Source organism: Electrophorus electricus, chromosome 4, assembly GCF_013358815.1.
Source record: "Electrophorus electricus isolate fEleEle1 chromosome 4, fEleEle1.pri, whole genome shotgun sequence".
Taxonomy (NCBI): domain Eukaryota; kingdom Metazoa; phylum Chordata; class Actinopteri; order Gymnotiformes; family Gymnotidae; genus Electrophorus; species Electrophorus electricus.
In genome coordinates, this window is record NC_049538.1 from 25,504,485 (window position 1) to 25,532,445 (window position 27,961).

Here is a 27,961-nt window from a genome sequence, read left to right on the forward strand (position 1 = left end):
TCAAGTAAGATATGGCTTATTGCCTCAGACACTGACTTTTCCCAGACTTTTCATTTTTAGCATATGTAATTTACATTTGCTTTCCTCCATCCTTTAAACATGCAAACTAACACTCAGTGACTGAAAATACAAACCTGTTATCCTGGACAACACTCCATTTTGGTCCTTGGAGCCAGGACAGGATTTATCGAGTGAAGACTGCGAGCTCTTGTTTCCATGGAGATGAGATAAGTTCAGTGAAAGTGTTTGACTTTTAAAGTTAGTTCAAGTTGTCAAATGTTGTGCAGAAAGTCAGATTTACAGGTAAGTGAAGGATGACCTTATCATTCCTCACTGTATTTTATGACCTTGTCTTGGTTCTTATGGAACACTGCATCATCACAGTGTCGTAGTTCGGAGATACATTTTCTTTATCATATTTCGTAGTCACATTGTTCTGTATTAATGAATCTAGTAAACTGGCTAAAACAAGCTAATTTGTATTCTTCATATATCTACTGAACAATAAACAGAATTTATCATACATCAGCAATTCACCATTAGGTTTTATTATTGGCAAATTATTATCATGTGACTAAATTTATTATATTAAAGCACATCTGTTAATGACCTTCAAGAAGAAATGTCCACTAGGGTAGAGTGCACTGCAAGCCCTTTGCCCTTTGATGAGCTGTGTTTGAGAGGATCATGTTTGAGGGGAGTTGGGTATGTGGCATTGCTTCACCTTGCCCTGTGCAAACATGAACTCATAACACACCACAAACACACTGAGCGCATGCCCTCCTTAATGAGTTCTCTCACCCACCAATGCCTCAGGCCTGTTGGCAGTTTATTCAGCAGGGTCACAGCAACACCAACACTGACAGAGAGAACAAAAGGATCAATAAACTAAGACGTGCTTGCACGCACACCAATATGCCAGTGATCTACCTCAAACACAGCATTGTGATAAGAGAGCAGTGATGTAATCTGTTGCAATGTCTCCTTCTCAGAAAGCCTCCTATGGCTTCAAACCATAGGTAGAGAGGATGGGAAGCTATACAGACCCCAATAATAACAAGGGAAAAAAGCAATCAAGCAAAATGGAAAATTCTGCAAATTCTTACACCAATCTCATATTAGTCCCAGTTGAATAAGTCACCTGCAGGTTGTAAAATAAAATAATGAAACTGTCTTGAACAAAACTCATCAAGGAAATTTATGGGCTTAGAATAATTTACCAAACATAAAACAACAAGAAAATATTTACTTCAGGCAATAGTAAGTATTCTTTGTTTATACACAAAGGTAAAATGCCACATTATACTTTTACCAAAATGTAAATTGCTATCCTACTTCATGTTCGATAAACACACTTTATGACCAAAACAAAACCAAAGTGTTACTGGAGGTTCCCAGTGGACCATCCTAAATGCAGAACAGCCAATTTTTATTTTTTTTTGAATACATGTACACGTTACACAAATATATAATTCAAACAAATCTTACGTCTCAGTGCAGTATCAACATACAGACTGGAAGTCATGTTTGCTTCAAATGCATTTCCCTCACTGAACATGGTAATTCTCCAAATGACATGGACTTTGCATCAACCCTTATAATGAAGTCCCAAGGAGCATACATTGTGTGACGTATATTGATAAATCTACGTAAAGTGCTGTAAATAAGATAATCAAAATCCTCAAAATGTAAGCCTCTGGTATTTTCAACTAGCTCTAACAGGCATTCTTCATCATCACAATAAAATAATTATTGGTTCCTTTTAATATTTTTTATATATCCTGAACCTTAGGATTCATTTCTGGTCCTATAATCACATTATAGAACCAAATTTCTTAACAAGAGATTAAAGAGCTTTAAGAGCACTCCAACTTTTCAAACAATTTTTGAGATTTTTTAAACATTGCAGATTTAGTGTATGAGTGGAGCAGTGAGACAGCACCTTGTAAATCACTGAGAAACCATTACTGTAATACTGTACTGACATTCACAAGCTGCTATCGCTTCAGGGTATATGCTTTAACCATAATTTACATCAGATTTGAACATATCTTGCCCGAGGTTTCTCTAAATGCTTCTCGAAGGAGTTCACTCCCATGTTCCTAATGAACACACCTTTTATCATGTAAATGTTTCGACTGTACATTTTGATGGGAGTATTGTAAACAGAAGTGTTTGTGAAACTGGGCCTGCCAGTGACTCCTGATAGAGAAGAAGGCCATCAAGAAGGATAGTTTCTAATGATAAAGTTTCATTTCATGCAAACATCATTTCTCCTCCCAGCATATTTTCTCATTCACATGCATATATAGGTTACATACAGTATAAGCAAAAAATGTTTGCTTCCTTTCTTTGTCCTGCACATTCTATGCTCGTGACACTGGTCTTGTCATATCCCATGTGATGATCTAAATTTTCATTTGCAGGAATAAAGTTTAACTATAACCACACATATAAATATTTATTTTTCTACCATTTATTTTTTACAGAATCCAGCTTCAACAAGGCCAATTATTCCCTGTGAGGCAGAAGGTGCATTTTGGATTTTCTCGAATTTCTTATATTTCTCATCATTCACTAAATTAATAAATTGATTGAGCCTTTATTTCTCTGGTTCACTGTTGCAAACCATTTTAATCTCATACAATAACATATTTATTCACTCACCAAATTAACAGATCAAAATATACATTATCTTCATCCAAAAGAGGAGGGGGATTTTTTTCTATTTCAGTTCATGTAACTTATCATTAGAGAGAAAGAGAGCTTTAATATGGTACTGTCCCACAGTGCTTATTAAATCAGCCTTGCTGAAGATAACAACTAAAAACTGCTTGAACAATCTCCTCCTGGATTAAGTTTCTTTGCCATGGTTTTTATTATTACATAGTTCAAGTCAAGAGAGGTTTTTTTCCAATTCATTGTGAGTTGATCATATTAATTAAGAGTCATACATTCTGGGAAGATGCTCAGCAACTGGCAGAAGTGCTGATGGTGTCGGAAATGCAGCAGGAGGGGAAATGGTGAGGAATAGGATCATGGCCTGCAGTCAATAGTCTCACCCCTCAGCCAGGAGGGAAGCTTAGCACTGCATTTAATCCGATCCTGAAAAATTATGTTTAATGGATAAGTGTCAGAGCTGAAGTCTCTGGTGATTTATAAACATGCCTGTATGCACGGGGTAGTCACCTGACTGTTTCAGCCCTGGTCACTTCAATATTCCACATAGCTGGGAGTTGTAGAAAATCACAGTACTTTAGAAATTTACTGACAGTACTTAGCTGCCATGAATTAACTCTTTTTATGATTTAGTTATTAATCTTAAAGCATATTACTTAAAATTACTGCAAATTAGTCAGAAACAATGCTCAAAGTGATATGAAAGATATGTGCTAGCAAGAGTATGAAATGAGGTCTGGACTCACCTTGGAGTTTAAGGTGTGAAAAGCAACCAATATCTAATCATAGCAGTGATGCAACACATTAACTGACCAGCTCCTCTTATTACTATGAGGGACATGGTGCAGATTGTGATTCCTCAAAAATGCACAACCACAGAGCAATATCAAAAAAAAAAAAAAAAAACAACTAGTATCATTAACTGTAGACAGATTGTGGTAAAGAAACTGCATGTCTAAGCAGGATAAAGAGGTAAGTTGCCTTATCTGGAAACTCTGGTTAATGAGAAGGTAGTAAAGGGAGGGGCAGGATGGCTAATTAGTCTGAGTCTTTAATTAGCTGGTGGGCTCAGATTGTGCTGAGTGCTATTAAGATGGATTATGCTGTTGACCTTTAGTAGTGTTGGATCTTAGCAAATTGACTCAAGCCATAGCAAGCTGAATGTTCTGCTCACTACAAAAGGTTGATGAATTGTTGCTGTGTAAGACTAAAAAAAATATATCTAGTAAGCACCAAACCTGGTGGAAAAATTCTAAATATTCATCTTTTTCTTATATTATCTTTATTGATTTTTTCAGTGGTTTGCAATCTACAACAACTGTCAGGCTTCAGAACATTTGAAGTATATTGCAAATATAATGTCAGTATTTTAAAGACAGAACAGTTTTCATTCACTTTTCAGGACAAAATGGTATATTTCATTGCTAGAGCACTTCAGTGTTCCCTATCTCTTCTGTGACATTAATGCTGGCTCACGGTACACGTTTAGCTTGTGTGTGCACATTTTTGTGTGTGGGTGCACATGTTTGTGTGAGGAAAGAGGGTAAAGAGGGTAGATTTGGTCAAGCTTGGTCAAACCTTGACAGTGCTAAAACAAAATGTGAATGCAGAAAATTAGAGGAATAACAAAACTGTCACATGGCTGCAGAGGGACATTTAAGAGAACATTTCATTTACAGCCATGTGTTTGTGTGTCTTTTTCCCCTCTCTTGAGTTTGTGAACAAGAGGTGATATGAAAAGAGATGACGTTATAGAGGTACACCTCTTTAATAACCTGGTGATCTGTGTAATGATCTGAGAGGTTATGCTTTGCCTTAGATGAGACATGTCTAACTATGTTAAGCTGTCATTGGGTGGGAATAATAATGTCTCAGGCTCCTGTCGTTAGAATGGGTCAATAATTGTAAACAGGAATATTCTGCAATATCATTATGAGTGAAAGTAAACTACAGAGTAGCCCCAAAATGACTATTTGTACTGCTGAATCCACATTAAAATGCACAATCTACTTAATGTCCAAAATGTCTCCTCACTTATTGTTTAGTCTGTGAGTGAATGTGTTAGGGTGCATGTATATGCACGTGTGCATGTGTATGTGTGTGTAACTAACAAAGCATGTGGATGTTGCTGGCACAACATCTTTCAAATAAACAGCTGACTATGATGTTTCAGTACTGTCTCCTCTCTGATGATGTCCAGAGCTAGTCTGTAAAACAGATTTTCTCTCACCTTTCTGCTTCAAAGTTATGGTGGGAAAATATAAGCAAAAATCTGTTCTAGTCATTTTTTCTCTCTCATACATTGTTTTGGACTCCAAACAACTACAAACAATGTACAAACTTTGACATGCACATAGTTTAATAGATGTATTGTTCAGTTCCTTCCATGAGTATGCTGCTTCATCTTTTGTCATCATGTTGGGGTGGATAGCATGAATAGGATAAAAATGTTTCCGAGCACATAACTGTGAGATTAAGTTCTAATGTGTCCCCTCTGCCCATGTTTAGCCATTTCATGAAGGAACTGTGATAGATGCAAAAACAACGGAACAGCAGGACAGCATGGTCAAACTCTGTCATTAATGTTCCTTTGCTAATTTTTTAACTAGCTTCTGCCCTATTTGTGTAGAGTGTGATGTGTACATTTCATTTTTAATCTCCACTGACAATGTTAACCAATATTGTACACCCTCAGTACAAAAGATCTAAGTAATTACTTAAATATTAATTCCTTATTTTATGTGTTTGCAAGCAAGGAGAACCACTTGACTTTATAAAGTTTGTTATACTTCAGCCTCTCTTCCTGCATAAATGAATTTTTTTTTGTATTTTTTTTTTTTTAGAGCGTCTGACATTAATAAGTTTTGGATCATACCTCATTTTTATTCATGAGATTTTGAGAAAGCTGAGTTTCAAGAGAAGTCTAGCACTTATTTTTGGATATGATGGGAGGCAGAGAGGCTTCAGGTAAATTGACTCTTCCCAAACTACTCCATGAGCAGTGATCTGAGAGATTTATTAGGTTATAGCAGATGTCTGAGAGGAGAGCATCAGAAAAGATACTGATGGGTACTTCACTGCATAGTTTCCTTGAATACATTTATTATAAAGGTTTTCTCACACAGTGTCCCTCTGTGCTATTATGTTAGCTTTGCTTTTTTGGTTAGGTAGAGCAGATATTAGGTACAAAAGACCTGCAATTACCAGCTTGCCACTCACATGCCAGAGCATTTATGCAGTGCAGGGCCTCTTTGGGCAGACTGCCATCACTGTGGACAAAGGAAGACTGTACTACATTTCTTTATTAGCATTATTTCTACATTTACCCAAGAACACCAGTGTGTATATAGACAGGTCCGTAAGCTACAAGGAGGAAAATGTGAAACCTTCAGCTACTACTCATTATTCTTACCCACATTCTCATTATGGTGTCTGCAGTAAAGCTAATTCACTGCTTCTTTAAAGAAGACCTTAGAACTTGGTACAACAGGAGTTGAATGTTGACAAAAACATTAAAACAACCAACTATGCACATTGTGACACTTCACCACTGAAGTTGCTTGCTCTGATGAGATCTTGGATAATTGCCCTTGTTCCAAAACATCTACATAATGAATTCCCCATAGACACCCAAAGCAATAACGAATGAAAAGGTAGGCTAAAAAGCAGAAACACACAGATGTATAGAAACACTGACAAGATTTTTTTTCCACAAATAACCATTTATTCTTCACACAATTACCGAAAATCACTGTTTATTGAAAGGACACAGGAAGGTAGAGAAACTGACACATGTAGCAGTAGATTAAGTACTCAGTGCATGGCACATCATTCTCAGGAAGACGACTCATTGTGAGTCTGGCTTTTCTCTTTAATTCTGGCACCTAATTCCAAGTATTCAACGGTGAAAGTTGGCCAGCCAACTTAAGTTACTAATACTTTAGAATATGGAATACTGAGAGTAAATTAACCTTTGCTACACCATGTGACAACCTTTACATTTTAAATGTTAGCTGTGCAAGAATAGTCCCTACTTAACATCTGTACTTTTTAGCCTAGAAATATTGGATCTGATTTCACAAAGGAATTTGAAACAGGAGCAACAGTGCAGAGTGAGCCTTTCTGCACCCTTTACCAATGGTTGGTTTAGCACATAGAGAAGCAGAGCTGAAAGCTACACTCCTGCTGAGAATCTTTGTGAATATGACCCTGGTCTAGGGTGCCAGCCCACAAAGTGTTCCCAACTACAATCATCACAAATCAAAGAAACTTGTGTCCTCAAATTCAAGAGAAGTTGAACCGAAACAGATAACAGAGAAAGGAACAGTTATTATAAAAGAAAAGACCAGTACCAGTACAATTGGAACTTTTAAAATCAAAACCTAAAAGTCTATAGTGCATGCCGCTGTACTATACTGTTGGAGTCATTGAAAAAGTTCAAAACTGTATGTTGGGGGTTCCTTTTCTACAATAGCAGTGTTACATATAGTGTGTATGTGTAGGTTTGTGTGTGTGTATGTGGGGTGGGGGGTGTTTGTGTGTTAGGTGCCTAAGTGCCCCTGAAGTGCAGTGTTTGTATGTACGTGTATATGTGTGTGGGCATGTGCTTATGTGCTTTGTTATTGAGAGAAAGAGGGTCTTAAACTGCTCAGGATTCATCTGTACCATGCAGCCAGTCAGCCAAGTCTCTCAGTTGTGTCTGTCAGACTGTGGCTTTTTGGGGGCTCCCACCATCTTGCCGTCCTCAGATGTCTGCACACTACCATGCCCGCTGCTCCCTGGGCCTCTTGGCTGCAACATAGGGGGTGATGAGGGGCCGACACGTGATGCAATAGAGGAATGAAGAAAGGCCACAAAATATGAGTGCTTTCAAATGCCAGCTCTAAAGAGCACACACATGCCACACTATGCAAGCAAAGGGGGAGCAGCATTTCCCCGGTTGTCTATTCATGTTAGATTTCATTTCTGTCTCATGGTTTGGCAAGGGCTTGTCACTGCAGGGGCCAGAAATCGATCTGTGCAATTGGTGTGTGATAAAGCCAGCTCTATAGTTATTGAAACCTCATATCATATTTGACACAACACAGCACTGCAAAAATGGTATTTGGTGTTAATACAGATTTAGTATAGTATAAGAATGTTTTTATATAGATAACTGATAGTTAAAAATTGAGTGTCATTTTCAGAGGGTTCTCTATGTCCAGTCGAATTCTTGGTGGGGTACTATATGGAGGGACAAGGCATTGCTCACCTGGGTATGACCTGTCATCTTTGTTATCTCAGTAGATGTTCTCACAGTCTGATTCTGGAAACAATCTGCACCTAGCTGAAGAACAAAATTATGTTACCTTTAAAAGGAATTTTAGAAAAATTACAAGAAGGTGCAAATAGTGCACATACAGTAGATAAACTGTATTTTCATTTTATTGGCAACCTACCAAATTTATACATTTTAATGATTCTGCATATTCTGTATGTGCTAAATATAATGGTATGTTTACATGTCTTTGTTTTTATGTTTGTTTTGTGTGCGTGTATATATGCATGTGTATGTAGTGATGTATCTCTCTCTGTATGTGTGTGTGTGTGTGTGTGTGTGTGTGTGTGTGTGTGTGTGTGTGTGTGTGTGTAACCTTGCAGCCTCCTTTTTCAATAAACTCTTGTACTGCACAATGAGTCAGTAACACTAAATAGAGGCGTTTGCTGTTTACCTTCTCCCCAAGAGCACTACCTGGGCTATGTATTTAATCCAAACAGACTGCCTCACTCAGTGCTTTTTAAAAAGAGCAAATTGTTTCATATGCATTTATGTCTATGTTCTAAAATGATGCTAAGAAATTTGAATAGAGCAATTCTCATCAAAATATGTTTTAAAGATTATGATATTTTGCGTAAGTTTGTAATGATAGATCTTCTTCCTCTGTGTGCCATTTTTTTGCATGTGTGTGCACACATACACACATATACCAACCTACATCCACCCACATACAAACACACCCACAAACACACACAAACACACACACACACACACACACACACACACACAAACTCAGAAGAAAGTGAAGCAAGTGAATAAACTGAGAATTTGTGGCTGCTGAAAGGAAAGCATGGTATATCTTGGGCAGTAAAACAGTCAGGAGGAAAAGAAAATCAAGGACTCTGTGTACCTTTGCTCTTCTCATTCCTCCTGCTTCACTGACTGTGTCTAGTTCACTGTGTTCTATGGAAAATAGGATGCAAAATTCACTGTCTCCGTTCCAAACTAGCAAAATTCAGCAGTGTTTAAAAATAATAAGTCAATGATGATGCAAAAATTATAAAAATTACTCTCTGCTCTCCTCTCCTTTTTCTGCCATCACAGGACTCCACCCTGTAATCCTGCCACAAGGAACTCATCAATAACATCAGGCAGGAGTGCTCCCCAGGATGTGATTTCATTAAGAGGCAATCTTCACAACAGGCCATTCACACAGGGATACATCCACATCCTGAAGCATCCACATTCTGAGTCTTTTCTGGATTATAACAAGTATTGGCTCCGTTCTCTGGGTCTCTTGCCTTGATTCTTTGTCTGTCTACCATAAATGTGAGTCTTCCTGGTTACTTTCACTGGTTCTCACTCATTCACCCCCTACTCTCTCTTTCTCTTTCTTTTACACACACCCACATGTTCACATACACACCACACACACTTAAAGCACAAACATCTACACTCACACACACACACACACACACACACACACACACACACACACACACACACACACACACATATACATACAAGGATACACACTGTCACAATGGTAGATAACTACATCAGTCGTCAGTGAGATCAATCTTCTATGGGTTCCAGTCCCCCTCTCAGCTCTTCTTTTACTATCTGTACATTGACACATTGTTACAGGTTCCCAACATCTTCCCAGTTCTGTTTCAAACTCTCCCAACAAGGGAATCACACACCACAGTGTCAGACAAATATGCATGATATTTGTCAACTTGATGACAATTCAGGATCATATAAAAGAAGAAACATGTCATTAGGAACATGTTTTTTTAAGAATAAGTACAAGGGAAATTTAAAGTAGTTCACCTCTCAACCTTTCAACACTAATACCCACTATTTGAATGCATTTCACCCTGCAACTGTACAGGCAGATCAATGTGGTATTGATTTAAAAAAAAAAATGCTGAGTGAGTGCTTCATGGAGCTCAAAGTAGACTTTGGAATGAACTGACATTTAGACGAGTGCTGCTAATGGTTTGTGATGCTAAGAGATGCACTGAGACTCAATGAACATATTAGCTGCTTCATTTGGGCCAGAGGGTCAGTAAAGGGCCATTAGAGTGTAATAGCACTAAAGATTTACCTTTACCATCTGGCAGTCCTTGACTCCTGAACCATCTCTTCTCATTACCTCCACATTTACAGGCAATTTAGTTGTTGTTGTGATTCTGGGAACTTTTGGAATATCCTTAAAGGAAAGATCAGAAAGAAATACGATGTAATGCAACGCAACTTTATGGCGAGAAAGAGAGAGGAAGAGAAAGCTGTGAAAGAAATTCCCAACACTGCACTACTATTTATTCTGTGTGTGTGTGAGCATGCATGCGTACAGGTTTTTGAAAATTAAAAAGGATTGTTGACAAACTGAGCATGGCAACCAGTGGCCTACAGTTTGAACCACTAGTATGAACCACTACATTATATGAAAAGAAATGCTCAAATTGCAATTGTAATATGCTATGTAGTACATTAAAAATATAGCCATGACTCCTTAATGTAATTTAAGACTGGTCTACATTATTTTATCAGTGCTTTTTGGATCCAAGAGCAAAAACCCAGAGTAACTTCATCTGCAATGTTTGAAATCAGTCAGGATTTTCACAGCACACTAGAAATGCTGTGATGTGTTAGTGGCTCATTTGTATATTGTGGCCTTCTGTGATATCAGTATTGCAGAGACCAATGCTGTGATATTGATTAACAAATTATATGATGTACAAATCTATTCTTATACACATATATAGGCCTGCCTAGGATTTAAGAATGCTTTTATCTGCAAAAATGCATTGGATCAACTTTAAATGTATACGAAGTATGAATACTTGCAACAGTTTCAAGTGACATTGTCTGCACATCCTTTTAGGCATTTGGCAATCACTGAACAGTTGGAACTGCCTTGCATAAGACATAGAACAAATTTTGTGCTATAGGCAAACACTGCAGCTGTAATGCCTGATGGGACAGGTTTTCCCCCACTTTCACCCAACTTAATGATAACTCTTCACTCCAGCTCTGCCTCACTCCATGAAATCCCTCTGATTGCCTTTATTGTGGTAGAAAAGCAGATTTATTGCTATTATTCATTATTCATGTGCCTGGGCTGACCAGAGAAATATAGGTTCCCTAACTGAGCCTTGGTTCTTCTTAAGGTTTCTTCTTCTTGCTCTCAGGGAGTTTGTCCTTAGCAGTGTTACCTTGGCTTGCTCATTAGGTGCCTGGACCCAGACTCTTTGTATATATGATTTCTGTAGTTGCTTTGTGGCAAAACATGCTGTATACAATTATGTACAAATAAACTCTGCATTGAATTGAATATTCCTGCAGTTTCAAACACCCAAACCCCAAAGTAGTTTGCATGAGACTTATTAAAGAGGGACTTATTACAATATTCAGTGTAATCACCATAGAAGAAAAATAGAAATATTTTGCAGGCAGGGAGAATAAAATAAATAAATAAATAAATAAATAAATAAATAAATAAATAAATAAAGAGCAGAATAGGAAACAGAGAATTGGAAAGGACTAGATGAGGAGGGTTTGACTTGACCATCTTGGATAAAACAAACATGAACATGTCATCAACATTAATGAAGGAAAAAGGGAGTAACTACATAAACTACAAAGGGAAAACAAGACAGGTGAGGAACATCAAGGTTAGAGATTACATGACAGAGACATGAGCAAAAACAAAAACTCATGGTGCAGGCATCATGGGAACCACAACTCCATATCATTATATATATATATATATATATATAAATTGCAGTGCAATCCATCATCATCAGCTGTGCACCACTCCTCTCCAAACATGGTGTCTCAATTTACGTACTAATCTTGGCCTCCCACTATGTTCATATAAATTCAGGCTCTTAAATGTTAAGCACAGAGATGGCCCTCTGGTAATGCTGGACACACATTCCAAAAGACAGAGGAGGTAAATCATGAGGTAACACACCCCAAATCCTGCCCAAACTGGCTGAACCGACTGAACTGGCAGCCAAGAGAGTAACGCTGGCACAGTAATCCACTTAGACCTACATGTTGAATAAAATGCAATGTGATGCCCTTATCACTTCCCTGTTACAAGAGGTGAGATATTCTTCTCAATGCATGTTTTGAAGTGTGTCAAAGAAACCTGGTATCTGTAGTTCAATACTCAATCCTCCTATCAGGATGGGTTTAAAGAGAATGGAGTCATACCTGATATGACTTATAAGACATGGGCCTTTATCATCAAATGACTGAAAAAATTAACTGCATATAGACTTATCACAAACAAGCTTTGTTCGGTCTTAAAATACACTGTATCTCTTGGGAGGATGCACAAACAATGCTAACAAGATGTTCCCTGGCAGCTTAGTGGGTTATCCATGTCTCAGGTATTTGTTCCAAACACCTGATTTAACTAATTAGCTCACTTCCTTGGTTCAAGAAACAAGCTAATTAGTGCATGTTTGGAACCAATATCTTCAGGGTATTTTGAAGCATGATTACTTTGATTTGCTATGTATGTTAATGTATTTAATACAGTCCAAATAAATAGGATTTAAGAAAGTGTAATGTTTAAACTGTGAGAAGGAGAAATAACATTTAAAATGTTTATGGACTACAGAAATAAAAACATAATACTGCTATGCCTGTGTTTCACAATCCTGATGTACAGATGCCAAAAATATTGATAATAGTTACATGGTATAGTAACAGCCTATAAAAGATATTGTTCCTCTCAAGGTTTGTTAAATATGAAACAACCTCAACTCTAAACTCTCTGTTCCATAACACCTCAAACTAATGAATTCATCACTAATACTGCAGGTTAAGACCAAGGTTTATGATTGCTGGTTGTGAGTGTTTAAGACTCATTGCATTCTGACCATTGCCAGGACAATGTAGGGCTCTGTAGCATTACCAAATACTAATATTAATTTTAACCTAAAGAAAAGTGGTAAGCAAAGAACTGCATGTACGTTCCAACCTTGAGTGTGTGTTGCATTAAACCTGTGTGATGCGGCCACCTTGACATTTAACATGCAATGAACAATATTTTTACAGTCTGCATGAATATAAATACATTTATCAGTTGCTTACTGAGTGCCTTTTACGACTGAATTTATCAGCATGATAAGGCTTAGAAGTAATTTGAGTGCTACCATCATTAATAAAGATTATTCAAGGTTCACATATGCTTTGTTGAGTTGTAATTAACAACCTATTTTCTCATATCTTTACACAAATGTTTGTTCATGAACTGTAAAGTACAACTCAAAGTTGACTGATAGGCAAAAGAACTGGATTTGTGAAAATCATCTCAAGTATGTTTCACAATCCATTAGGGATGAATTGCCCTTTCATAAATATTTTTTTAAATTATTATTTCTAGTTTCTTCTAATATGTTTTCTGATATTGTTCTGAAAGGTCCCCTGAATTACAATGTATGCATTTTGCAGACACTTTTATCCAAAGCAACTTACAATTGTGACCAAATAAATCTTGAGCAATTCAGAGTTAAGGGCCTTGCTCAGAGGGCAACAGTGGTAACTTAGGAATGAAAGGCCTTGAACTAGCAACCTTCTGATTATCAGTCCAATATCTTAAGTGCTGAACTACCCCTGTCCCATTCCAGTCAATGCTGTTGGGAAACAGATGAAAGGAACTATACTGTCTTTAGGGTCATACAAATCCTCTCTGTAAGACAGAGGCATCAGCCTGCACAGGGAAAATTTGTCAATCAGGCCTTCTCAGACTGCATGTGGCAAACAAATCCATATAGCACTATCACTGTCACTGTCTTGATCTTAATAATTGCATGGAGATATGTCATTTTTAGACCATGTTAGTTGCAGTACTTTTTATTCTTGACAATTTGCATCATCAGAAGATGCTGATGTTGTTTGGTTTTCATTAAGGATGTGTGTCAGTCAGAATATAGGGATTATTCTACCTTTATGTGCGGTTGCTGGAAGGTGACTCGTGAGTTGTTGACCAAGGGGGAGAATCTCATCAGATGAGTGGATGTGGCTGGGAGTCTATGTAGACTGGGTGTCTGGCTGTGTAGGACAGATGAGAAGCAGATATGGACGGTGTCCTTCAGGGCCTTCAGCTGTGACTCCTAAATCAAATTCAGATAGCAAGAAGAGGTGAGAAACACTGGGAAGTAATGGAACTAACAAGCCTTTTCTCAAAATGAGCAGGCTCTAAAATCTCAATTCTTGGGCTATTGCTGTGCGCAGTCAGTTTTCAGAGCTCTACATTCACTTTTCAGGGCTCATCTCCAAACAACAAAATTCCCAAGTTTTAAAATATAATAGATTTTCATCCTCTATGTTTAATATTGTTGTCAGTTGAAAGAGGCCTGTGGGTGGATGTCTGAGGACAGGCTGACCCTGGAAGATGGACTACTATTGTCAAAGAGTGAGATCTTATCAGTTTCCTTTCTCACCTTATCCAGTGCTGCTTTCTCCAGCTCCTCTTTGGCAACTCTCAGCTTGTTCTCCAGGTCCATGAGCTGCTGACCCTTGCCAGAAGACAGACCATTTTACTGAGGGTTTTCCCCACATTTGTACTGATTGGCATGTTTCTTAAGTTGACTTATCTTGCCGAACGCAGACCGCCATTAGTGGGGACATTTCAAATAAATAAATTCAAAAAGGTTTGCTGGAAATGTACACTCAACAAACACAACAGACTTTCCTCTCTGAAATCTCATGTGTTTGAGGTCATGTCTGAAATAGATTGAAATGACCAGTTCTAAATATAAATCTGTATTACAAACAAACAAACAAATAAATAAATACATACATACATACATACATACATACATAAAAATACTGCACATAAATCTTGAGCAATGGGGCATTTTTAAATGACAGACCTCAATTAAAATGCATTTAATTGAGATAATCTTCTTCATAAAAGTAGAAATATTCTCAGTTTTTGATCATATCAGTCAATTTACTGTCATGGTGAGCACAGAGGAAGACAGCAATTGAAGTTGTCTCACACACCCATTAAGAATAATATCAAATCTGTCCCGTGTTGACACTGTGTGAGCAAAGAAGGGAGATTTGTTACAAAAACTTGCTTGAATGTTATATATGGATATACTGCTAATTATAACACTCAGTTTAACTAGATTTCACAACTCTAATCCATACAGTCAGTGCTCTTCTAAAGCCTACTCACGGATCTCCCTATAAAGAGCTGCTGTTTCATTTTCAGGGGTGTGAATGTGACAAACACTCTGGCTTAGCAGTTTGAGTGACTGAAAGCACAAAACTTCGAAGACTAATGCCTGGCAAGAGGCAGCCAGGAGACTTTCCAGCAAAGTGGAAGTCTTCAAAACCTGCTCATGCCTTAGAGGCTGGCTGCAGAAAAACCAATATAGAAGTCATATCAAATCAAGGGAATACAAACATCAGAATATTCTTAGTGTCATTCTCAGTAGCCTCTCATGCCATTTTTTTTTTCTAAAGCATACAAATGCCACTATTTATTTAGGAATGACTTTTGTTTATAAAAATAAAATGAATGCGCATTGGTCATATTTCAATTGATATCCTAAGTGGTGTTGCTTTAAAAATAAAATTTTGCTGCTCAAAATTTAAATAAATAAAAATACATACATTTCCCTCACACAAGCTATGACTTCTAACTGATATGTAGAACTACAATGAACTTAATTAGCCTGATTTAATTTCAATAAATACAATATTACCACAACTACAGCATAATATGAAACAGCACTAATTTCTCATTAGCAGTGCAAACTCATTGCTTTTTAAAGAGCAATTGTTACACAGTACATCATGAACCACTTGACCTTCAACAAATGTTATGAAACTAGCATCTGCCTTTGATATATACATTTCTTCCTGCACCTACTGAACAAATGTGATCGATTGAATAATCACGTTTTTGGAGAACTGTCCTCAGTGGTCATGGATGGAGTGGGGGGAAAAGTTGAACAAAAATGCCAGGGTGTGCAAATTACCGAGCAATTAATTATCTTGCAGAAGGAAATTAGCAACTTCAGTTGACCTTAATCTTCTTCCCCTAAGTTTATATTTACATTTTATAATTTGCAGTAAAAACAACAGCATTTTTGGAATTATCTTGTTGTCACTAAGGAAGTCTATTGTTATATGAGATTTACTGTGAGCAAACAGGATTAATACAGTAATTATGTGCTGCTTCATCTTGTTGCAGTTAGCACCTTCCTGTGACTGAACCCTTGCTCGCCTGATATTCACAGAGAGAAATCTGCACTCTATCTGCTGAGCTGTTTCCTATGAAACCACTCTTTACACTTGGAATATGTATTTGTGCAATAAATCAATTAAAAATGTTGTGACATCAGTGTGACTACTTACCAGCAGATTATGTTAATATTTTTAGGAAGATTTGGAAATTCATCTAGGTTATTTTAATGAATATTTAATGCACCTATTAAGACATTTGGAGAAGTGCTTATCAGTGATGGTGCTTTGCTTTCATTCAGTAAAAAAAACTTCAACAATAACTTTAAAGTTGGAGAAGTGAGAGCAGGTTTGACAAGTGTGCAGCTTTTAGCACCCACGTCACTCTTAAACCCCTGAGGGAGCAGTCTGCTATTTTCAGTCGCAGATGAGTCTTCTGCTCCCTCTCAGGACATTCTCAAACAATGTCTTCTGCAAAGTGTCATGAGTCTTCCTAAAAGCTCTCCAAACAACTTCTTTAATCATGAATATAAAAGGAAGAGGGGTAATCTTCCTACATCAGATTCAAATAGAGAGGCAGGAACAGATCTGCAGCCCCCGCAGATAAAAATACATTACAGCATAGGCAGCTGAATTTGCATATTGCTTTTCAGAAGAGTATTATTCCTAACTTAAAAAAAGAATGCTTCAATTGCATAAGTGCATCGGATAATGTGGAATGGTATATCTTTACACCAAGCCTTTAAAAGATTTAATTATACAGCATGTCTAGAGAAAAGATTTTGTTTTTTGAATTATGCAAATTTCAGTTGTTCAAAATTATCTCTTTTTGAAAATACATATATATATAGACAATGAGGACATAAAAGTGATGATTTTTTTCCTGGGAATATTATGTTTATTAGATGATGCCAAAATGCAAGAAGAAGGCAATATCTACTGACATTTTTCTTCCTAGCACCGCAACCAAGAGAGGAAAGGTCAAGCTATGTGGCAGAAAATGTCAGTGGTCTTTAAATCACTCTTTAGTCACAACCTCCCGTCAAAAGGCCAAACCCTTCATTTAGTACATATTTATAGCATGAGATTATGCATCCTATTTTCATCTTTTATAGTTGTTGATGTTTCTGTCATTTTCTATTGTCATTATCATTGCTGTTATTGTTATTGTTGTTGTATACTGGTAAATAAGATGTCAACATTACAGCACATTATTTGCTACAATAGTCTAAGCAGATTGTGTTCAAAGACACCTTAGCATGAAGGCTCTGAATAAAAACTATTCTGAGTCCACTGAAAATAAGTGTTTGAGAGAATGTCCTGTAGAAGTACAATAACAGCCTTCTTGACTTCAACAAATAGTCTCCAGGGCTTTCCTCTTTAGTTTCCTTAACAGGAGAGAAAGCGCATCCCAAGGGAAGGCCATTTCAAACCACACGAAACAAAATCTATCAGCAGCCTTGTATGTGGTAAACAACACAATGTGCAGACACCCTCATTAAGATGGCCCCTTCTCAAAAAAGCAGCCTTGTGCTCTGCCACTCACATTAAGCCCAAAGCCCAAGTGAAATCACCTTTTGAAGGTGGTCTGAAGAGCACGTCCAGTCCTGCTCAGGGACGATTATGACGCATTATCTTTATTTGGCACTTACCTTGAAAATTAAATCCTTTTTGCCATACCTCAGCTCTTTCAGCTGTGCTTGGATTTTTTTGGACTGCAAAACAGAGATAAGAGAAAATATGAGTTAGCTTATTCAGACAGCAAAATTGGTTTTTAGATCGTCAGGGTTTTGGCATCTGTAGCGACAAGGTCCTTTGTGAGAACGTGCTTTGCAAAGCTCCAACTCAAAAGAGAGACCTTTGAAGAGCAAGGGAATCAAAAAATTCCCCCTTCAGTGAGCTGTAGGACACACTCAATAAGGCAAACAAACTCATGTGCAAACTCACCAGTAGACATACTCACACCAGTAGAAACAAAATAAACATTCATTCCAGTACAGCAATACCTGACCATGGGTGGCAGCTGTTTCTGAAAGAACCGGCACCCTGCCATCAGTTCAATGGCCGTTATGTTTGGTGCAGCATGTAAGGGCTACCATTGAGCTTGTGGTTAGAAATTGAGGTTATGTTAAGGTATTTTTCCAATAACAACAAAAAGAACTCAGCTACCAGGGTGCTGTAGTTTTTCAAATGCTATCTTAAGGCTCCTAGGGGTTAATAAGAACAGCTAGGAACAAATAACCTCTGAACCTGTAGAAGCTCCAGTTTTGCACAGCCATTATTGTCCAACTGAAAAGCAATGTTACATGTCTCTCTCTCTCACTCTCTCTCTCTCTGTATCTGTACCTGTGTGAATATTTGTTTGTATGTGTGTGTGTGTGTTATTACTGAACAATATACTGAATAACATACCTCTTCGGCATGTATGTCACAGAGTTTGTTCCCAGATAGAAGTTTGTTCTTCAAACTTTTGTTCTGCAAAGAAAAGAAACTGATCATTGCTCCATCAAATAAAGAACACACTCTTTTAAATTAAACCTGTATGTGAACAATGTTTCAGCAGCTTCTAGAACATAATAGCATCTGTAGTTAAATAAGAAAACATTGATGGGAGGGGGGTTGTTTTCCTTTTACTGTGTGTGTGTGTGTGTGTGTGTGTGTGTGTTCATATATATATATATATATATATATATATATATATATATATACACACACACACACACACACACACACACACACACACACACACACACACACACACACACACACACACACACACACTTGGCATTTATGATATAAAGTTTAACAGCAAACCCCCTGATAATGGCTACAAATTTTCTTCCTAAGTCCATGTTTGGCCCACAAAGCTTTAGTTTATTGAAGTAAGAATGGAAATGAAATAGGAATAATTTTTTGTTTGTTTGTTTTATTTAATCTTTGCTTAATCAGGAAGGCCTTTTAAGATTAAGCTGTCCTAGTATTTGAGGTTGTGCTTTATGGACTGGATGGCCTGTGTGTTAGAGACAGCAGGTGAAATAAACAGGAAAAGATGAGGGAGTTGAGAAAAGGAGAGAGAGAGCAAGAGAGAGAAATACAGAGAGATACAGAGGCAGACAAGGTATTAGAGTTAATGAAGCAGAATAGTACTGCAATGTGGCTCAATGAGGTGAAATTGGCTTGGACTCAAGACCAGGCACTCGCATCCCCACCCCTCGCTGGATGTGGGCCATGGTCAGGTCCAGCTCGACCAATGGCAGCTGTCATTAAAACTGACATGTGGACGCCTTGCTACAGGCAACCATGACACTGGGATCCACCCAACCAAATAAGGGCTTGCACTATGTCTATTATTCACAAAAATTGATGCAACTTCACAATTTGCACACCGGATGGGTGATGTTTCATACACATAGATAATGCAAACTTGATTGATAGGATTAAATCTTTCTAATATTGGCCTAATGCCCTCAATTTTTTGAAGTTATTTTTCTTTATTGTCCTGGAAGACAAACTGCACATAATGAAAGACTGCTGGCAGTGGGAAATAAATCTTATAACCCCAAATTATCCTTAAAGAATGCCAAATGCCAAACACTAAAAGGTACATCTGTGTTTTCATTTTGTATTTCTAAATCCTTTACATATTATGTATCTGAAAATATATAAAATGCTCTAGACCCTAATTCTGCCTTGGGGTGATAAATTAATCCTGTGATTGTATAGTTTTGATGTCATTGTCACTATTTTTATCTTTGCTCTGGCTCATACTATGCATGATTAGATCACCAGTCATTTATTATAATTTCTGATGTACCTCCTGCTGTAGGTCTTTGATGATTTTAGTCTTTTTTTCCATCTCCATCTTCAGAAACATGATCTGGATAAGAATAGAAAATTATTGAGCAGATTTGTCCAGATGATGTCATCATGAAGCATTGTTTTCTAAATTAGCTGTGTTTGCTTTTCATGAATATGGATTTCTTTTTGCCAGTGTAACTGTATGTCATGTATACCCGTGAGTAAATGCAAAAGCAGAGGTCTCTGAATCTGTGGTCTTACACTTTCTGGAAGTAAATCATATGGTTAACAATGGGAAATAAGAGGAAATAGTAAACATATGGAGGCTATGAGGCTATCAGTGATGGTCACTTTTGTAACCACCTGGCATTCACACAAATAACATGATTAAAATTAGATTGGATCACTTTAACAAGGCATACTACATTATGAGCGTGAGAATTTATGTTGGAATCACGACACCCTGCCTGGAAACCCCAAATAATCTACAGTGTGCATCCTACAGCCTGAGGGGAGTCAGAAGGGTTTACCGCCCTGGGGTGAACTGCAACGCCAATCAAACACCATCACTCCTCGTTGCACATTCAGCCAGCACACATCTGACTTCCCCAGCAGGTTTCTTCCGCCGGCACCAGCAGGAATCTTAGGCAGGGAACGTGTCTAAACAGCCATCATGAACACTACACTGTATGCATTTCTCTAGTCTTACTTCCACTTCTACCCACTTTTGTGCGTGTTCATGAACTGACATACTGAAGCCAATGCATAAACATGTTCTTATTTATATCCTTAGCTAGTATTGTATGGTGCCATTCTCTTCTTGTTCTTTTTCCATTTTCACCTTGACTCTTCAAGTCTGCACAAGGCATTTATGCTATTACTGCCCCACAGACTTCATCACAAGTGACTATGCATCCCTAACAAAGCTAAGCTAAATATTAGCTTTTGGGATCTAATACTAGTTCTATGAAGAAGTTTATTTCATATGTTTCTGCTGGATTTGGAACTGTGTTTTAATTTAGCTGTCACTCAGTGATAACAGCTATTGCTCATCTTGGCCAAAATTAAGGAATAAATAAACAAATAACCCAATTTCAACCTTGTATCTTAGTGTCACGCTAAGCTTGTGATTCTGCTGGGTCTGCCATTAAGAAGTAGCTCATACAAAATGTGCAGAAGACCCCCCCCCCCCCCCCCCAAAAAAAAAAGAAAAAAAAGAAATTCTTCAAATTGTTTTAACACCATTTTAAAATGTTAATGTTGCCATACTCTGAATGGGCACTCAAGAGCAAAACCAACTTATAAAGAGGACTATGGTCACAAGGTTGGCATGCTCTCTGTAATTAGTGTCAATCGGTGTCGAAATGTTCATAGCTAGCAAAGAATAGCCCAGCTTGGTGAATGGTAATTTGCCCTAGTGAGTCATTCTCATTCAGTGCACGGGCACGGCAGCCTCTCTTCCCTGCAGCCGTGTGCACACGCGCACGCGCATGGGGGCTGGGGGTGGGGGTGTAGGGGAGAGAAAAGTTCCAGCATGCAGATAAGAGTGCAAGCTTCTCAAGAGCCAGCAAGGCACCTCCTGATAATTAACATACTCTACACCTAAAAGAGGGTACCCAGAAATAGATGAGCCTCTGTACTCACTGCTCTATGGCATGTCTGGGTGTAATAAGAGCTCCAACACTGATTCCCAATAATTAGTTTTGGAAGGGGGGATGTGGAAGAAGCACAGTGCAGTAATGACACAAAGGCTCATGAAAAAATTGGTTCACTAAGAAGTCATATCAGTCTAACTATGCCTTTATAAAAGTAATGAATCTACTCTCATTCTGTCTTGTAGTGATGTTAATATTGATAATGCATGTTTTGTCATCATCAGTTGGGAAATGAATAGCTACAGCAGAAGGCGCTTATCAGGTTTGACTGGTGTTCAGGGGCGTGCTGGGGAGGTTTACTGTGGCTTGCTGCTTCTCAGCTCTTTCAGCAGCTTCGTCAAGTTTCTTTTGAAGGGCTGACTGGAGTGACTTCATCTCTTCCCTGGAATTGAAAAGGGAGAGAGAGAGAGAGAAAGAGAGAGAGTCAGAAAAAGAGATAGAGAGTATAAGAGAGCAAGAGAACAGTGTAATTTGTGCCAGTGTAAGGTCATTGCTCCATCAAATAAAGAACACACTAATAGAGGTTATTTTCATTACACTGAAAAAGACTGATTGATAATGTCATAGTTTACTGATGGTAAACTTAGTAATACGTATGATCATGTTGGAGATATGCACATTTATTTGCTGGGGACTTTTTTCTTTCTTTTTTTGGCAACCACTCGCATTCAAGTAACAGTTTAATTTGTATATAGAACTTAGTCAGTTAATAATCATCCTCTCTCTCTCTCTCTCTCTCTCTCTCTCTCTCTCTCTCTCTCTCTCTCTCTATATATATATATATATATATATATATATATATATATATATATATATAAAACATATGACAGAACATTTATGGTTACTTTTGTTTTGCACAGGTATAACAACAAATCTAACAGTTATCTACCAGTGGTACCAGCATTAGTATGCAGCTTGCATTAGTTGTGCACCTGCTTCTGTTTAATGCTATTACTGTTTTTTAATCATGTTCTAGTGTTTGATCGTGTTATTGACCTTAGAGTAACTGGCCTCAAGAGGGCTTGAAATGTGAACTGACCCAAAATTGTAATGTGGCACAGTCTAGCCTGACCGTGAAAAATCCGACAATAAATTCCCTGCGCCTGTGTGGGCTTGGTGAAACTTTTATGACAAAATGGATAGTTCTTGAGAAGGAAAAATGAGCAAATCTGTAGACTTGGCACAGTGAACATCAATTCAGTCCAAATTACACTCATCCATTCTGATTGAAAAAACAATTCAAAGGTTTTTCCACCAGTGCATATGTATGGTGGTTAGGGTTAGGATCAGCTAACTCTGGATCTAAATGGGTCCAAATTATTATTATTATTATTATTATTATTATTATTATTATTATTATTATTATTATTATTATTATTATTATTATTATGGGTTTGCTGCTACCCTTCACATTGGGTCCAATAAGTCAGCTGTCATAAGAGCAGCCTAAAGATTTGGACTAGGTTTACTTCTTTTATCATTAAAACTGTGGAAGCCATTACATGTCATATGCTTGTCATATGTTTGGATGATGTTCTTGGGTAGGTAAAGCACAAAAACAAAAACAGACTGCTAATAAATTAGTTTGTTATTATGTGACATGTTTGTCACATTTATTTCACAAAGTTAGTATATAGTGAGCCAATCGAAATGATTGGGATTTGATAGAAAAATGAAGGTCTGACTTTAAAAAGAGAGGAGTGTTGCAGAGAAAAGCAGACTAGAGTGTAGACTTAATAGAGGTCATTCAATTTGTAATCCTCTGAAGCTTGAAGCTAAGCTTGGTATTTCTGTCTTGAAAGTTTTAGGGGTATTTGCTGCTCTGAAACTGAACTGCAGATCAAAATTAAACTATGTTAGCTCATAAAACTATGTTGGCTCATAAAAACATTTTCAGTGGTGACCTGCTGCCATTTCCCCAAATTCTGACATTTCATCAAATGTATAATTTATTCATTCTCCCCTAAAGCAGTTATACTGCCAGTTGAATTCAGACAGAGGGTGAGGCTCAGGGACACTTGCACATCTACCCTGTTTTTTACTGTCTATTCTCTGTTGATTGGGAGCAAAAATAGAAACCATTACAAACCTGACACTGGGGGAAATTGAATTCTGTCACTGACTATCTTGCAGCAGCTTACATGGCTGACCCCTAATGGATCTACTCTGTTGCCATGATGCTAGAAGGCGAACCTCTTCCACGGCCAAGTTCTTTAGCACAGCTAGTGGACAATTTGATGTGATGAATACAAGAAGACTAGATTTTCAAACTGAGAAACGATGCCATAGTTACAGTCTAAAAGCAGAGCAAGTGCATCAAGCCCACACAGTCAGTCAGAAAAATAACGTTGCACTCCTCAGCCTGGCTGTATGCAAACAGCAGCTAACACTTCCTAATTACAGCTGTGCATATGTGAGAATAAGCTATTTGGTACAATGGATGTGTTCTCAAGTTCTCCCACGGCTCGACCCATTCAGACAAACCTGCCATATGTGCACAGACAGCCATTTTCCATGTCTGTGATTACAAAGCTTTAATGCTCCAAAATTTAATTAAATAACTACAAAATACTTAAATAAATAAAAAATACTTTTACACTACTGCTGAGGCAAGATTTCACAATTACATCCTAATGGTTTAAGAAAATAGTGGTGGCAATCTGAATAACATAAATCGTCGGGTGATTATCATACAGGTGCACAAATCTCGCGCTTCTTTATGCCTTAAACATTTACTTATCCCTGACATGCAGTGTAAGGGTAACCCTGATGAGGCGAGCTATGAGCAAAGTGATGAAATTCAGTATACCTCTGTTTGTGGCTGAGTTCCAGAATCCTCTGCACGTCCTTTTTGGGCACAGAGTCATCATTCTTCAGTGACTGGAAAGGAGAAGAAAGGGGATTTAAGTAATGCCTCAGAGTTCTGGAAATTTGCTGGTGTGGTTTTCATTCTGTGGCCTCAGTAGACAGGCACAGGTGACACATTCAGATTTGATTTCAAAGACTGACTCTCATTTCAAAAGCTGACCATTACGACTGAACTGTAGAACAATGCTGCATCTGGGGTAGGACATAAACATAAGTCACTCACTCGTCATCTACCAAAAAAGGAAGTGATCCATTGCCTTTCAGTCAAATGCTGAAACCAGTGATAAATTCAATATTGAGATTTACTGAAAGTGAATGATGGAAAAAAAGGCTCACAATGTGCAAAAAATTCTTAAGCATCCTTGAATCCTTGAGCAAATTTGTCAGATTGCTGGTAATATTCTTAATATCATCACCTATGTCCTAATTAAATTACTCTCCTAATTAGTTCCGTGCAAAACATAAAATAAGACATAATTTTAAGAGGCATTTACTTTTCTGAGCTGAAATATCTACTGCTATAAAATAAAGTACATATAAATTCCAACTGCCCATAATAAATTTCACTGCTTAGACACTGCTTAGACAATTTAAAAATTGCACAAATTATTAAAGTTTGAACCTTGCAAAATTCCCTTCAAAACACACAGGAGAAACAGGAGAAAAAGGGGGACTCATTTAGCAGACAAACACCATGTTGACCTCTTGCCATCGCTAGCCCTATCTATCAGCCTCAGCCTCAGTGAGCTGACCATGCTGTGTGGAGAAAGAGCTGCAGCACTTTGTCAGAACTCTACCCCTCTGTGCAGCTGCTGAGCTGGATTGGGATTGACATGGCGGCCTCTGTGCAGGGCAAGCTGGCAGGAGTCCAAAAGCAGGAACCGCCACAGCATGGCCCTCAACACTCCCCGCCAAGACTACGAGCTTCATTAGGCCAAGTTTAATGATGATGCGCTGAACTAGAGGGAGATCTCGTTATAAAAATAAACATGACAGAGGGGAGAGCTGCTCAACAAAGGTCACATATACATAATTGATCAATATAAAAAGGTTACTGTTGATTGTGGTTTTACAGAAAAATCCACTGCTAGGGTAGGACCTCCGCTCAAGACTTTTGGGATATGGCTGTTTGGCAAGGGTCCCAGGGAAAAGCAGTATCACACCCCACTGTGACAGCTACAGTCCTCAGAGGCAATGGTACTCAGTGAATAGCAGAGCTGTACTCTCGCTATCAGGTGTCTTGATAAGACATTACCATGCAGACTGTAGTGCCGCACCCACAACTCATTCAGACGATGCCCACAAAAATGTTATTTGACAGGCTATTTTTATTTTATTCTTTTTATAATCCTTACATGTTTGATAAGGGAGCTTTGTTCTTTAAAAGAATCTTCAAAAATATTCTACTTGTAAGTTATGATTTACATTCACAATGACATTTCTTGCTGAATCGTGAATCATAGTCACAGAAAAGGTCGATGAGTGAGTAATGAGGAAAACTGAGTCCCTCAGTTGTAAAGCATTTGTGAACTACAAAGAGCATCCATCTCAGTGTTGCAATTAAAAGGTCACTGGCATTTGGCCTCCTGGTTAACACTAAACAAGCACAAAATTAGACCTGCACATCAGGTGACATGTAGAACATCTGAGGCAATACAGCTCAAATAACCATAAATTAAGGTTAAAAAACAATGGTGGCTCCTCCAGAGACTGCCTGCTCATTATCGGCCACATCTGTGGCTTGTTAACTCCATAATCAGTGTCTGTGTATAACCCTGTTTCCCTTTGTGTCTTGTGGGGACCTGCAAATGTTACTTGCCTTACTAAGCCATGGTTTCTTTCACTGCTGTGATTTCTTTGTGCTCTTGTTGTTTTGCCCGGTTTTTGTCTGTGTCTGTGTTCTGCTCTGCAATTATGGACTTGCCCCTGATTACCTTAACTGCCTTTCTTCTGACTCGTGCTGCCTGTTAAGATGCCAATTCCTAGAAAAATCCCTATAAACATACACAGACCATATGCATCCCGCCCCCTCACATGTCCCTGTGTTATAGACTGCAACATAATTGTGATGATAATTTGAATTTGAGGCCATTAGTTAGTTGGTCAGTGAATTTGTCTGAAATAGTCCCAACCAACTAGTTGGGACAGGCTTGGTCATCTCCTTGGAATTTCACCAGGAACTGCAAATAATTACCTGCAGGTTACCCTTTATGCTGTCCAGCTCCTTTGATGTTTTTGAGAGCTGTCGTAAGATTCCCGTCCTCTCTGTGAACACCTCCCTCAGCTTCTTTTCCAGCACTTCAGAACTAGAGGAAGAGAAAGGAGACAAATATTACTTCTTTTAAGTCTGCAGTTTCCTCAGCAAATCAATTTGTAATGCCAGGCTACAGCTGCTCTGCCTAGAGATGCTGCAGCCATGGAGACACAGAATGAGTTGTGCTCTTGGAAGAGTCATACTCTGCTTGAATGTATGTGAATGAATATTCAAGGCTATGACTGGAATGTATACACAAAGACCCATCAGTTGTTTACTTTCAAGGTTTTATCTCCTTTTTTGGCAGAACTCAAGTTGCTCTACCTTTGTCATATAGTTGACAACTTAACTGACAATTAACAACCTACACAATTGCAGCTATATGTCGCAAGGGCATAATGATGTATCAAAAGGCACTTGCAATTTTTGTTCATATAAATGCAGGTGCATCCTTCGGTAAACTAGAAAGTAAATAAAAGGCTGCGGTGGTGATTAATTAGTACCAGCCATTCAAATTGATAGTTTCATACTTGTCTACAGCTGTTCTATTCATAATAGCAAATCACGAAAAATATCACATCTGTGCCTTATGTGATCTGACATAACTGAAAATGTTATAGAGCATGAAATGCAGTATGAGCTCTGAGTCATCTGTTTGCTGAGGTTTACATAACTGATACATAAATAATAAATCATGCTCTCTAGCATTGACAGCTGCTCCATGATTTATGTTTTATTACACCTTTAAAGTTCTACCTTTGTCATCTATTTGCCACTACATGTTGCAAGGACATTATATATTATTATAATAATAATAATAACTTTAATTTATATAGCACCTTTCTCATACCCAACCTCATTTGCAAAAGGGTGAAAATAAGATATATTTGATGTAGAGATTAATTAATGCCATCTTAACCAATCATGTTGTCTCATACCATGAAAATAGCTTGAGATTTATGCACAGCAAGATTTACACGTTCCTTATCCTTGTCAGGTAAGGGTGGAGCTAGAGTTATGTCTCTTCGCATGTAGCGTACATAACATGTTGTTAAGTTATATCATAAAGGATGCCAGTTCTGAAACTGTTAGTAATCATAAGCATCTACTGCCATATGGCATCATGACTGTAATAACTCCATGCCTGCAGTAATTTTTTCGAAATTTTTTTTTGTTGTGTGCCTGCTAATGGAGTCATCAAATGATCAAATCTTTGATTTAGAGGTC

The 27,961-nt window shown here is 37.9% G+C and overlaps 1 protein-coding gene across 2 annotated transcripts in view; it reads right to left on the reverse strand.

Annotated features, from left to right (window-relative positions):
- Window positions 1–6,386: 6,386 nt before the first annotated feature.
- The window catches only part of luzp2 (leucine zipper protein 2), a 66,905-nt gene continuing 45,330 nt past the window's right edge, over window positions 6,387–27,961 (reverse strand). The window contains exons 2-12 of one of the 2 annotated variants that reach the window (XM_026999580.2): window positions 26,675–26,786; window positions 24,422–24,492; window positions 21,913–21,994; window positions 19,974–20,036; window positions 18,572–18,634; window positions 17,812–17,874; window positions 14,404–14,478; window positions 13,906–14,073; window positions 10,047–10,151; window positions 7,931–8,005; window positions 6,387–7,470 (exon numbers count right to left, since the gene is read on the reverse strand). In XM_026999580.2, coding sequence (XP_026855381.2) covers window positions 7,369–7,470; window positions 7,931–8,005; window positions 10,047–10,151; window positions 13,906–14,073; window positions 14,404–14,478; window positions 17,812–17,874; window positions 18,572–18,634; window positions 19,974–20,036; window positions 21,913–21,994; window positions 24,422–24,492; window positions 26,675–26,786 — 979 coding nt within the window. In that variant the 3' untranslated portion in view covers window positions 6,387–7,368. Of the gene's footprint in view, window positions 7,471–7,930; window positions 8,006–8,306; window positions 8,900–10,046; window positions 10,152–13,905; window positions 14,074–14,403; window positions 14,479–17,811; window positions 17,875–18,571; window positions 18,635–19,973; window positions 20,037–21,912; window positions 21,995–24,421; window positions 24,493–26,674; window positions 26,787–27,961 lie in introns of those variants that run through there. The other variant, XM_026999581.2, reaches the window with a different exon arrangement.